The following is a 13,672-nucleotide window of genomic DNA, read 5'->3' as shown; positions in this document are numbered from 1 at the left end:
CAAAAGATGCCCTCTTCAATGCCCATCACCTACCCTCCCCTCCCTTCCACCCCCCATCAACCCTCAGTTTGTTCTCAGTTTTTTAGAGTCTCTTATGCTTTGGCTCTCTCTCCCACTCTAACCTCTTTTTTTTCTTTTTTTTTCCTTCCCCTCCCGCATGGGTTTCTGTTAAGTTTCTCAGGATCCACATAAGAGTGAAAACATATGGTATCTGTCTTTCTCTGTATGGCTTACTTCACTTAGCATAACACTCCAGTTCCATCCACGTTGCTACAAAGGGCCGTATTTCATTCTTTGTCATTGCCAAGTAGTATTCCATTGTGTATATAAACCACAATTTCTTTATCCGTTCATCAGTTGATGGACATTTAGGCTTTTTCTACAATTTGGCTATTGTTGAGAGTGCTGCTAAAAACAATGGGGTACAAGTACCCCTATGCATCAGTACTCCTGTATCCCTTGGGTCAATTCCTAGCAGTGCTACTGCTGGGTCATAGAGTAGACCTATTTTTAATTTTTGAGGAACCTCCACACTGTTTTCCAGAGTGGCTGCACCAGTTTGCATTCCCACCAACAGTGCAAGAGGGTTCCTGTTTCTCCACATGCTCGCCAGCATCTATAGTCTCCTGATTTCATTTTGGCCACTCTGACTGGCGTGAGGTGATATCTGAGTGTGGTTTTGATTTGTATTTCCCTGATGAGGAGCGACATTGAGCATCTTTTCATGTGCCTGTTGGCCATCTGGATGTCTTCTTTAGAGAAGTGTCTATTCATGTTTTCTGCCCATTTCTTCACTGGATTGTTTTTTGGGTGTGGAGTTTGGTGAGCTCTTTATAGATTTTGGATACTAGCCCTTTATCTGATAGGTCATTTGCAAATATCTTTTCCCATTCCGTTGGTTGCCTTTTAGTTTTGTTGGTTGTTTCCTTTGCTGTGCAGAAGCTTTTTATCTTCATAAGGTCCCAATAGTTCATTTTGCTTTTAATTCCCTTGCCTTTGGGGATGTGTCAAGAAATTGCTGCAGCTGAGGTCAGAGAGGGCTTTTCCTGCTTTCTCCTCTAGTGTTTTGATGGTTTCCTGTCTCACATTCAAGTCCTTTATCCATTTTGAGTTAATTTTTGTGAATGGTGTAAGAAAGTGGTCTAGTTTCAATCTTCTGCATGTTGCTGTCCAGTTCTCCCAGCACCATTTGTTAAAAAGACTGTCTTTTTTCCATTGAATATTCTTTCCTGCTTTGTCAAAGATTAGTTGGCCATACTTTTGTGGGTCTAGTTCTGGGGTTTCTATTCTATTCCATTGGCTATGTGTCTGTTTTTGTGCCAATACCATGCTGTCTTGATGATGACAGCTTTGTAGTAGAGGCTAAAGTCTGGGATTGTGATGCCTCCTGCTTTGGTCTTCTTCTTCAGAATTACTTTGGCTATTCAGGGCCTTTTGTGGTTCCATATGAATTTTAGGATTCCTTGTTCTAGCTTTGAGAAGAATGCTGGTGCAATTTTGATTGGGATGGCATTGAATGTGTAGATGGCTTTGGGTAGTATTGACATTTTAACAATATTTATTCTTCCAACCCATGAGCATGGAATGTTTTTCCATTTCTTTATATCTTCTCCAATTTCCTTCATAAGCTTTCTATAGTTTTCAGCATACAGATCTTGTACATCTTTGCTTAGATTTATTCCTAGGTATTTTATGTTTCTTGGTGCAATTGTGATGGGATCAGTTTCTTTACTTGTCTTTCTGTTGCTTCATTATTAGTGTATAAGAATGCAACTGATTTCTGTACATTGATTTTGTATCCTGCAACTTTGCTGAATTCATGTATCAGTTCTAGCAGACTTTTGGTGGAGCCTGTCAGATTTTCCATGTATAATATCATGCCATCTGCAAAAAGTGAAAGCTTGACTTCATCTTTGCCCATTTTTATGCCTTTGATTTCCTTTTGTTGTCTGTTTGCTGATGCTAGCACTTCCAACACTATGTTAAACAACAGCGGTGAGCATGGACATCCCTGTCGTGTTCCTGATCTCACGGGGAAGCTCTCAGTTTTTCCCCGTTGAGGATGATATTAGCTGTGGGCTTTTCATAAATGGCTTTTATGATGTTTAAGTATGTTCCTCCTATCCCAACTTTCTCGAGGGCTTTTATTAAGAAAGCATGCTGAATTTTGTCAAATGCTTTTTCTGCATCGATTGACAGGATCATATGGTTCTTTTCTTTTATTAATGTGATGTATCACGTTGATTCATTTGCGAATGTTGAACCAGCCCTGCATCCCAGGAATGAATCCCACTTGATCATGGTGAATAATTCTTTTTATAAGCTGTTGAATTTGATTTGCTAGTATCTTACTGAGAATTTTTGCATCCATGTTCATCAGGATATTGGCCTGTAGTTCTCTTTTTTGTTACTGGGTCTCTGTCTGGTTTAGGAATCAAAGTAACGCTGGCTTCATAGAATGAGTCTGGAAGTTTTCCTTCCCTTACTATTTTTTGGAACAGCTTGAGAAGGATAGGTATTATCTCTGCTTTAAATGTCTGGTAGAATTCCCCAGGGAAGCCATCTGGTCCTGGACTCTTATTTGTTGGGAGATTTTTGATAACTGATTCAATTTCTTCACTGGTTATGGGTCTGTTCAAGCTTTCTATTTCCTCCTGATTGGGTTTTGGAAGAGTGTGGGTGTTTAGGAATTTGTCCATTTCTTCCAGGTTGTCCAATTTGTTGGCATATAATTTTTCATAGTATTCCCTTATAACTGCTTGTATTTCTGAGAGATTGGTTGTAATAATTCCATTTCCATTCATGATTTTATCTATTTGGGTCATCTCCCTTTTCTTTTTGAGAAGCCTGACTAGAGGTTTATCAATTTTGTTTATTTTTTCAAAAAACGAACTCTTGGTTTCATTGATCTGCTCTACTGTTTTTTAAGACTCTATATTGTTTATTTCTGCTCTGATATTTATTATTTCTCTTCTTCTGCTGGGTTTGGAGTGTCTTTGCTGCTCTGCTTCTATTTCCTTTCGGTGTGCTTTTAGATTTTGTATTTGGGATTTTTCTTGTTTCTTGAGATAGGCCTGGATTGCAATGTATTTTCCTCTCAGGACTGCCTTTGCTGCATCCCAAAGTGTTTGGATTGTTGTATTTTCATTTTCATTTGTTTCCATATATTTTTTTAATTTCTTCTCTAATTGCCTGGTTTACCCATTCATTCTTTAGTAGGGTGTTCTTTAACCTCCATGATTTTGGAGGTTTTCCAGACTTTTTCCTGTGGTCGATTTCAAGCTTCATAGCATTGTGGTCTGAAAGTATGCATGGTATGATCTCAATTCTTGTATACTTATGAAGGGCTGTTTTGTGACCCAGTATGTGATCTATCTTGGAGAATGTTCATGTGCACTTGATAAGAAAGTATATTCTGTTGCTTTGGGATGCAGAGTTCTAAATATATCTGTCAAGTCCATCTGATCCAATGTATCATTCAGGGCCCTTGTTTCTTTATTGACCATGTGTCTAGATGATCTATCCATTTCTGTAAGTGGGGTGTTAAAGTCCCCTGCAATTACCACATTCTTATCAATAAGGTTGCTTATGTTTGTGAGTAATTGTTTTATATATTTGGGGGCTCCCGTATTTGGCGCATAGACATTTATAATTGTTAGTTCTTCTTGATGGATAGACCCTGTAATTATTATATAATGCCCTTCTTCATCTCTTGTTACAGCCTTTAATTTAAAGTCTAGTTTGTCTGATATAAGTATGGCTACTCCAGCTTTCTTTTGACTTCCAGTAGCATGATAGATAGTTCTCCATCCCCTCACTTTCAATCTGAAGGTGTCCTCAGGTCTAAACTGAGTATCTTGTAGACAGCAAATAGATGGGTCTTGTTTTTTTATCCATTCTGATACCCTATGTCTTTTGGTTGGCTCATTTAGTCCATTTACATTCAGTGTTATTATGGAAAGATATGGGTTTAGAGTCATTGTGATGTCCATAGGTTTCATGCTTGTAGCGATGTCTCTGGTACTTTGTCTCACAGGATCCCCCTGAGGATCTCTTGTAGGGCTGGTTTCGTGGTGACGAATTTCTTCAGTTTTTGTTTGTTTGGGAAGACCTTTAGCTCTCCTTCTATTCTAGATGACAGATTTGCTGGATAAAGGATTCTCGGCTGCATAGTTTTTTCTGTTCATCACATTGAAGATTTCCTGCCATTCCTTTCTGGCCTGCCAAGTTTCAGTAGAGAGATCGGTCACGAGTCTTATAGGTCTCCCTTTATATGTTAGAGCACGTTTATCCCTAGGTGCTTTCAGAATTTTCTCTTTATCCTTGTATTTTGCCAGTTTCACTATGATATGTCATGCAGAAGATTGATTCAAGTTACATCTGAAGGGAGTTCTCTGTGCCTCTTGGATTTCAGTGCCTTTTTTCTTCCCCAGATCAGGGAAGTTCTCTGCTATTATTTCTTCAAGTACCCCTTCAGCACCTTTCCCTCTCTCTTCCTCCTCTGGAATACCAATTATGCATAGATTATTTCTCTAGTGCATCACTTAGTTCTCTAATTTTCCCCTCATACTCCTGGATTTTTTATCTCTCTTTTTCTCAGCTTCTTTTTTTTCCATAATTTTATCTTCTAGTTCACATATTCTCTCTTCTGCCTCTTCAATCCGAGCCATTGTCATCTCCATTTTATTTTGCAGCTCATTAATAGCATTTTTTTATCTCCTCCTGGCTGTTCCTTAGTCCCTTGATCTCTGTAGCAATAGATTCTCTGCTGTCCTTTATACTGTTTTCAAGCCCAGCGATTAGTTTTATGACTACTATTCTAAATTCACTTTCTGTTACAGTGTTTAAATCGTTTTTGATCAGTTCATTAGCTGTCATTATTTCCTGGAGTTTCTTTTGAGCGGAATTCTTCCGTTTCGTCATTTTGGATAGTCCCTCAAGTGGCGAGGAACTGTGGGGCACTTCCCCTGCACTGTCTTGAATAACTTGTGTTGGTGGGCGTGGCCACAGTCAGACCTGATGTCTGCCCCCAGCCCACTGCTGGGGCCACAGTCAGACTGGTGTGTGCCTTCTCTTCCCCTCTCCTAGGGGCGGGATTCACTGTAGGGTGGCGTGGCCTGTCTGGGCTACTTGCACATTGCCAGGCTTGTAGTGCTGGGGATCTGGCATATTAGCTTGGGTGGATCAGCAAGGTGCACAGGGGTGGGAGGGGTAGGATCAGCTCGCTTTTCCTTCAGAGGTTCGCTTAGGGAGGAGCCCTGCGGTACCAGCAGGGAGTCAGACCCGGAGGGATAGATCCACAGAAGCACAGCGTTGCGTGTTTGCGCGGTGCAAGCAAGTTCCCTGGCAGGAACTGGTCCCCTTTGGGATTTTGGCTGGGGGATGGGCGAGGGAGATGGCACTGGTGAGCGCCTTTGTTCCCTGCCAAGCTGTACTCTGTCGTCCGGGGCCCAACGACTCTTCCTCCCGTTGTCCTCCACCCCTCCCGCTCTCTGAGCAGATCTGTTAATGTACAGCCTTCCAGATGTTAAGTCCCGCTGGGTGTCCAAACACACTCCGTCAGGCCCCTCTGCTTTTGCAAGCCAGAGTCGGGGGCTCTGGTTTGCCGGCGGGCTGCCCGTCCACCCTAGCTCCCTCCCGCCAGTCGTGTAGCGCGCACCGCCTCTCCGCCCTTCCTACCCTCTTCCATGGACCTCTCGTCTTCGCTTGACTCCGGAGAATCTGTTCTGCTAGTCTTCTGGCAATTTTCTGGGTTATTTAGGCAGGTGTGGGTGGAATCTAAGTTATCCGCAGGACGCGGTGATCCCAGCGTCCTCCTACGCCACCATCCTAGTGACTTTATTTTTAAACTTAAATTAGGCTAAGGAGTTCAGATTTTGTTATATTTTATTGTTTACTACAGCCCATACTCTTTACAGTGAAGTCACATACCGTTGTATTCCTTTGCAGTTTTCCCTTTTATAATGTTGCTTGAAAGAACTATGTGTCAATGTATATAAATGATGATCTTGTGGAGAGCAATGGGCTTTATTTCACACATAATACTTAGACTTCAATGTAGTACATAGTAATACTTAAGGTTCTTGACTGGTATTTTGATAGCATAAATACTCAGTGGTATGCTATGCAAAGACATATGCTACTCTATTCATAATTTCATAATTGATAGGTCCTAGATGAATATTTATTTAAACCCTATAGGTAGTATAGAAATCTTTGTCTAATGGTAGACTGCTTTGATGCAGAAAGTAAAATAAAATTAGAGCTTTTCAGATCTTTCTATATGTTATTAGTGATTTTCAATACTTGCTACTGACAAAGGAAATTTTACTCTACATTTAGAAATTAAGCATGATTTCTCACTTCCAAAATGTGAATAAATTCGTTGAAAGTATATATACAAGTATGTGGGCATGTCTGTGTGTGTAATTTCATTCCTAGGCAGTAAAATTAGGAAAATAAATTTGTCACTCGGTTAAAGAACTAATTTATTTTATTTTTAGATCTTATTACTTTTAGTCGCTTATGAAGCTTCCTGTTAATTTAGAAAATGGTAATAGAAAGTATATGCTTCACAATACTTTCTTATGAGACATTTTGGACATTTTTCAAAAACCATCTTATCAATTCTTGAAAATACTAAGAGTAAATCCACACTGATAAAGACCATTAAAATCCCAAAAATATTTTGGTGCAACCTGAAAGTTCATCCTTGGACTTAGCATGCAAGTATTGTGTTTGGGTTAGTCAGTGTCTTGAGTATTTCCTCTGATGAAATGAAGACATTCTGTGTAATAATCCTTGGTGAAAGGGACATCTGTAGCATTTGTAATAGATGATATTATTTAATAGAGTATTTGTGGTAATAATTATAATTATCAACATTTACTTTTATTTTAATCAATGGAGTAGACCAAAGTATAAAATATTTTTTACCATTCAGTTTAGTGGTAACCATTCTAATTATCTTTTATTTCCTCTTTATCTGTCCCCGGCATGGCACCCCTTTCCTCTTCCACCCATAGCTCTATGCCATCCCTTGGTTTCTCACCATGTTTACCCGTAAGTATAATTTTTCCCTTCCTTTTACTATTGTATTGACAAAAGGATAGCTCCTTTCTGCCCCAGTATATTATAGCTATAGTGATATTAAATAGATTTAATTACATAACCATCCTTATATAATTCTAATGTAATAGAGTTGGGTAGAAAAAATTAAATTGTTTTCACTGCTGAATATCAAAAAGTGTAATATAGGATGAGTGTTATATAGTGATGTTTAGGATGCCTACCTTACGTGCCATGACATTCATAAAATCTCTGCCTTCTGTTGAAAAAGAAATTAACATTATAATATTTACATAAAGATTTGGAAGGCAACTTTTACAACAAATGAGATTCAATTTTTAGAGATCCTCTAATACTTTTGTTATTTCCAAACCTAGAATTCCTCTAGAAATCAAAAAGTATGTGTATGTGATACTTTAATCAGTTACAGGTATGAATACAATGGACATTCTGCTTAAATATGTACATATGTTAAATGGAATAACCATATTTAAAGTAGATTATGCATTGGCCTGGAAAAATATGCACAGTATCATTAAATGTAAAAAAAGAAAGTTGCAAAAAATAGAAAAAAAATTTTACGTGAACTTAATAAAGCTATTATTTAGAGTGAATAATAGAAACGTAACAATACTGAATCTAAAACAATATGAAATTTCATGTAAGTAAATAAGCTTGTGAGAATCGTATAACAAGAAAATTCTATGAAGAAATATAATTAATGGAACAACTATACCAGGATTGATAAAGGTTAGAAAATGTCATCTATTTGACCAATCTGATTATTAATATTTAAAAATGCCTTAGGAAGCAATAAATATTATATACAATCTCATAAGTGTTTTGTGAAACCAAACCAAAAATAGTTTTTATAAACATTTTATAAAACTAAATAAGCATTTTATAAAAACACTTTGGTAGTATTTGTTCTTAGTGGGGTTTTTTTTAATGTTTTTTTAATGTTTATTTATTTTTGAGAGAGACAGAGACAGAATGCGAGTGGGTTAGGGGCAGAGAGAGAGGGAAACACAGAATCCGAAGCAGGCTTCAGGCTCTGAGCTGTCAACACAGAGCCCGACTCAGGCCTCGAACTCATGAGCTGTGAGATCATGACCTGAGCCAAAGTTGGATGCTCAACCGACTGAGCCACCAACGCACCCCAATATTTGTTCTTCGTTTTGACCATAAACCATTTGTAACATGTCTAGTAAAACAGCTTATTACTGTTTTAATTTCTGTAATTTTGTCTTTTTATTTTATTTAATTGTATTCATATTTTGTTGTTTTACAGATGTATTTCCACTGCACAAAATTTTCCACCTCTGGGACACCTTACTCCTTGGGAACTCCTCTTTCCCATTCTGTATTGGAGTAGCAATCCTCCAGCAGCTTCGGGACCGGCTTTTGGCTAATGGCTTTAATGAGTGCATTCTTCTCTTCTCTGATTTACCAGGTATAGATATAAATAAATGGAATCCCTAAATGAAATTTAATTCTAAAATAATGAGAAGTCTTATAGCAATTTGCAAAAATAATCATCCAAACTTTCAGAATCTCTTCTTGAGCTTCAACTTCCTTCTCTGGATTCTCTCTCTCATGTAACCACACCTGCTCTTCCAGCACAGGTCCAAACCTGGGTCATATTAGATTGCTGTGGTTTAATTTTATGTCAGTGATGCCACCAAAAGGGTAAAAGAGCTGGGGGCAGTAACATATTTGCCTTTAATCTTAGGACACGCCTGTTAATCTTCAGCTGATAGAGAGTAAGTAAAGGCTACTTGTTTGAGAATCTGTGTTTACACAGAGATGTAATTCACATGGAACTTTGCTCTCCTATCTATAGCTCCTTAGTAACAATTTGACAGTTTGAGGAAAGGAAACACTGTCCCCTTTGGAGGGCAAATCACAAGCTATATATTATATTCACAAGTGAGGAGTTTGTAAATCTAGGTGTTAAATTTGCTAAGTGTGGATGTAGGGAATATGACTATGGTCTAAACTTTGCTGCTGTGGCTGAAAAGATCAAAGTAATCTGGTCACCTAGGATATAACAATCTGTGGAATTAAAAAATGAAACTGTATTTTTGCAGAAACCAAAATTTTTTCAGGTAGAAAAATTCTACTTTCTTCAAACAGCATTTCATTGGCTCCAACCCTTTTCTGAGTTTGTTGTTGTTCTCCATATTTTTAGGCAGACACAAGTAACTGCTGATAAGAAACACATTTAGTTATCTAAGAGTTAAATTTGCTTAAAAAACAAATGAAGAACAAAAGAAAGGTACCTTAAGATTACATATTTATTAAGCACACTCAAGAGGAAAAAGAAACTGCTACCTACCCTGATTTTTATTTAGCTGATGATCTATATCTGGTACTTCACCAACTCTCTGTTGTTGCAAGTCTTCATCCTTTTGGGAAAATAATAACAATTTAAAATTTAATTTTTTTTTTAATTTTTCCTTCCTTCTTTCCCCCAAATTGAAAGTACCACCTTTCTAACTTATCAAAGTTTAATTAAATTATTTTGTATATGAGGAAATAGTTCACTTCTTATATTATTTGTTTCTGGGCAATAGATTCCTTTTGAAAATCGCACTATTTTTTTAATCTTTTGATGTTAAACAGTAACAAAGAAGCTAGTTTCACAAAGTAGGAATACTGTCTGTACCTTGCATATATTTTGCTCTCATTTCCAACTTGCCAAAGTAAACAGAAGATGATTGATTAGGATTAAAAGAATTTTTCTGGTCAGTTCTAAAAAGGAAAAAAAAAATCACAAATGCTGATTGTGCATTTTGGAATCAAGCAAATTTAATGCCTTTCCAATTTCATACATAAATGTACCAGTTAAACACTTATGGAAGAATCTGTTGTCACATTGTATAGGCATGTTAATAGTAACTCTGGTTGTCCATGAAAGTAAAATTATTATTTCTGAAATCAGAAAATAAGAATATGCTTGTTAGAACTGACTTATTAAAAAGGTAAACTCTACCGGGGCACCTGGGTAGCTCAGATCATGACCTCACGGTCCGTGAGGTCTAGCCCCATGTCAGGCTCTGTGCTTACAGCTCAGATCCTAGAGCCTGCTTCGGATTCTGTGTCTCCCTCTCTCTCTGCCCCTCCTGACTGACTCTCTCTCTCTCTCTCTCTCTCTCTCTCTCTCAGAAATAAACATTAAAAAAATTGTTAAACTCTACCTACCTCTTAAATAGGATGCATTCTATTGTTGTGAATTGCCTTGATCCTCAGTAGCATTATTCTAGCTCATCACTTGTTTGGCCACTGTCTATAATTCCTGTTGGGGAAGAAAGAGGTTCTAATAAAAATATGACTTAAAAAAAAAAACAGAAAGGGTCCAGATGTAGGCTTTGTTCTAAAGTACACCTGTGTTTTACTTTTAATCGAAGGACACTTATTTGGGACGTCTTTCCTAAATCTAAAGAGATCTCTTTTTTCACCATGTTGAGCTTCCTAACTGTAGTTGATGCTTGAAGGAACTGGAAATAATCATGGGAAGTCTTAAAATGTGAATCCAGATTAATATACACACAAACACACAGAATGTGCCTTTTCTAAGCAAAGTATTATGTGACATAAGTTTGGAACATATTTGAAATAAGCTTTTTAAGACTACAGAAAAAGGATAGACAAGATAACTCTATATTTCACTTTAATTCTTGAGACAGACTTTGTAGATAAAGACAGGATAGGATTAAACATTGATTTGAACTTACTAAATACATTATACTTTACTGAAATCCCTATCAACTGAGTTTAAAAGCATAAGCAAACAGCAAATTTAACTAAATTCTTTGCTGAAGCAGATTGCTAAATTCACAGTTCAGAACATCTATTTGATAGTAATATGATGGAAATACTACTCAGTTGGTATCCTTGTGAACAAAATAAGCTTGAATTTTTTTAAATTGTCCTTTCTAGTTTTTTTTTTTTTTTTTCTTTCAACAAAGAGACACCCAGTAGTCTAGTTGTTAAGAGCATGGCATGTGGAACTGGTCACCTAAGTTTCAGATCCTGGCTCTGCAGTTACAGCTGTGTGATCTTAGGGTCATGACTTAACCTTCTTGTTTCCTTACCTCTGATTATATGAGAATGATAATAGTACCTACCTCATAGGGTTGTTGTCTTAAAGAAACCAGTATATCTAAACAACTTAGAGCAGTGACTGGCATAGAGAAAATGCAGTGAAGTGATTATTATTATTAATTTTGCCATTATCATTATTATGCTTGTTTTCACTTTCCATTTTACCATGACATGCTTTCCTATTGATGGTATAAATGTAGCAATCACCCCATTTGGCTTTTTCTATAATTTTGTTTAATATGAAATTTATTGTCAAATTGGTTTCCATACAACACCCAGTGGTCATCCCAACAGGTGCCCTCCTCAATGCCCATCACCCACTTTCCCCTCCCTCCCACCCCCCATCAACCCTCAGTTTATTCTCAGTTTTTAAGAGTCTCTTATGGTTTGGCTCCTTCCCCCTCTAACTTTTTTTTTCCCTTCCCCCCTTCCATGGTTCTTGTACCCCAACGTTTATAGCAGCATTTTCAACAATAGCCAAATTATGGAAAGAGCCTAAATGTCCATAAACTGATGAATGGATAAAGAAACTGTGGTTTATATATACAATGGAATATTACTTGGCAATGAGAAAGAATGAAATATGGCCTTTTGTAGCAACGTGGATGGAACTGGAGAGTGTTATGCTAAGTGAAATAAGTCATACAGAGAAAGACAGATACCATAAATTAAAAAAAAATTGTTTAACATTTATTCACTTTTGAGAGAGAGAGAGAGACAGAGTACAAGCAGGGGAGGGGCAGAGGGAGAGAAAGACACAAAATCCAAAGCAGGCTCCAGGCTCTGAGCTGTCAGCACAAAGCCCAACACAGGGCTCAAACCAATGAGCCGTGAGATCATGACCTGAGCCGAAGTCAGATGCTTAACTGACTGAGCCACCCAGGCATCCCTTTATAAATTATTAAAGTAGATATCAGTCATATTGATTTCCTTGTTAGCTAAAACAATTGAGGAATTATCGAAGAAGTCAAGTAGACCTTCTATGTTGAGTGTATATTATGACTAAGAAGAATATTTCTTTTCATTGCTCAGAGACAGTGTAATGTAGTAGATAGCACAGACTTTGCAGTCAATACAGATAAGGATTTAAGTCCTAGCTCTACCACTCACAACCTGTGTGAACAGGGAAACTTTCAGTGTAGTTCTGCTGCTAAAAAAGCTGTCTATGGATGAGATAGATGTGAGTTCATATCCCACTTCTGGCACATAGTAGCTGCGTGAATTTGGAAAAATTTTTAATCTCACTGAGAATTCTGTACATTAGGAAAGTTTCAGTAAAATGGAGATAATAATATCTGCTTTAGTATTATGATGAGCACTAAAGATAACATACATAATGCAGCTGCCACAAAATATGGTACTGATTATGCATACACAGTATGTATGACTTTTTTTAAAGTACATGTAGTATTTAATATTTTATTTTATGTTTATTTTTATTTTATTTTAATCTTAGAGCAGGAGAGGGGGGCAGAGAGAGAGAATCTCAAGCAGTCTCCAGGCTCCAGGCTCAGTGAGGAGCCTGATGAGGGGCTCCATCCCATGACCCTGGGTTCATGATCTGAGCCAAAATCAAGAGTCAGACGCTCAACCAACTGAGCCTCCCAGGCACCCAGCTTTTAATATTTTAAAAATACATAAATAACTTGTAACATTCAATCTTTATAAGTTCCCTCTCCTTTCTTCCTCCTTTCCTTCACTTTATACTAACTCTTTAATTCTTGAAGAAAGAACACAGGAGAAAAGCATTATTATTTTTGCAAAAATTGTTCCCAAATTCTATTCCCTTGTAATATTTTTTAAATTTTTTTAAAGGAGTGTATGTTCTTCTCTTTATTTAATTTGAGAGAGAGCGAGAGAGAGAGAGAGAGTGGGGGAGGGGCAGAGAGAGAGACAGAGACAGAATCCCAAGCAGGCTCTGCACTGTCAGCACAGAGCCCCATACAGGGCTCACATCCACAAACTGTGAGATTATGACCTGAGCCGAAATCAAGAGTCAGACATTTAACTGACTGAGCCACCCAGGCGCCCTGATAAATTGTTATTAACTAAGGTCAGTAGTTTACATTAAGGTTCACCCTTTGTCTTGAACAGTACTGTGCGTTTTGACAAGTGAGTAATGTCATATATTTACCATTACAGCATTATACAGAACAGTTTCACCACCCTAAACATCTCCTGTGCTGCAACTATACAGTCCTTCTCTCTACTCTCCTTACCCAACTCTCCCCTGGCACTCAGTGATTTTTTTACTGTCTTAGTACTTTTGTCTTTACCAGAATGCCGTATAGTTGAAATCATAGAGTATGCAGGCTTTTCAGACTTTTTGCCCCATGTCTGCTTATGGCTTCAAAGCCCATTTCTTTATATGACTAAATAGCATTCCAAATTTTTAGAGTTTGAAAGGTAGAAAAGAATATTTCTTAAAAGGCAATCTCTTTCTAAGTAGAAATCTACCAAGTGCAAAATAGAAATTTAACCTATATTTTAACTGAGT

At 37.5% G+C, this 13,672-nt stretch overlaps 1 protein-coding gene across 4 annotated transcripts in view; it reads left to right on the top strand.

Moving 5' to 3' along the window:
• Positions 1-13,672, top strand: part of TBCK (TBC1 domain containing kinase) — a 225,352-nt gene that overhangs the window by 133,623 nt on the left and 78,057 nt on the right. For all 4 annotated transcript variants that reach the window (XM_078445834.2, XM_078445835.2, XM_078445836.2 and 1 more), the window contains 2 exons: positions 7,026-7,062; positions 8,360-8,521. In XM_078445834.2, the coding sequence (XP_078301960.1) occupies positions 7,026-7,062; positions 8,360-8,521 (199 nt within the window). The remainder of the gene's footprint in view (positions 1-7,025; positions 7,063-8,359; positions 8,522-13,672) is intronic.

This window comes from Panthera onca, chromosome B1 (genome assembly GCF_046562875.1).
Source record: "Panthera onca isolate mPanOnc1 chromosome B1, mPanOnc1 haplotype 2, whole genome shotgun sequence".
In the NCBI taxonomy this organism is placed as follows: Eukaryota; Metazoa; Chordata; class Mammalia; order Carnivora; family Felidae; genus Panthera; species Panthera onca.
Note: the sequence above shows the minus strand (reverse complement) of the source record. Positions and strands in the feature narration are given on the sequence as shown.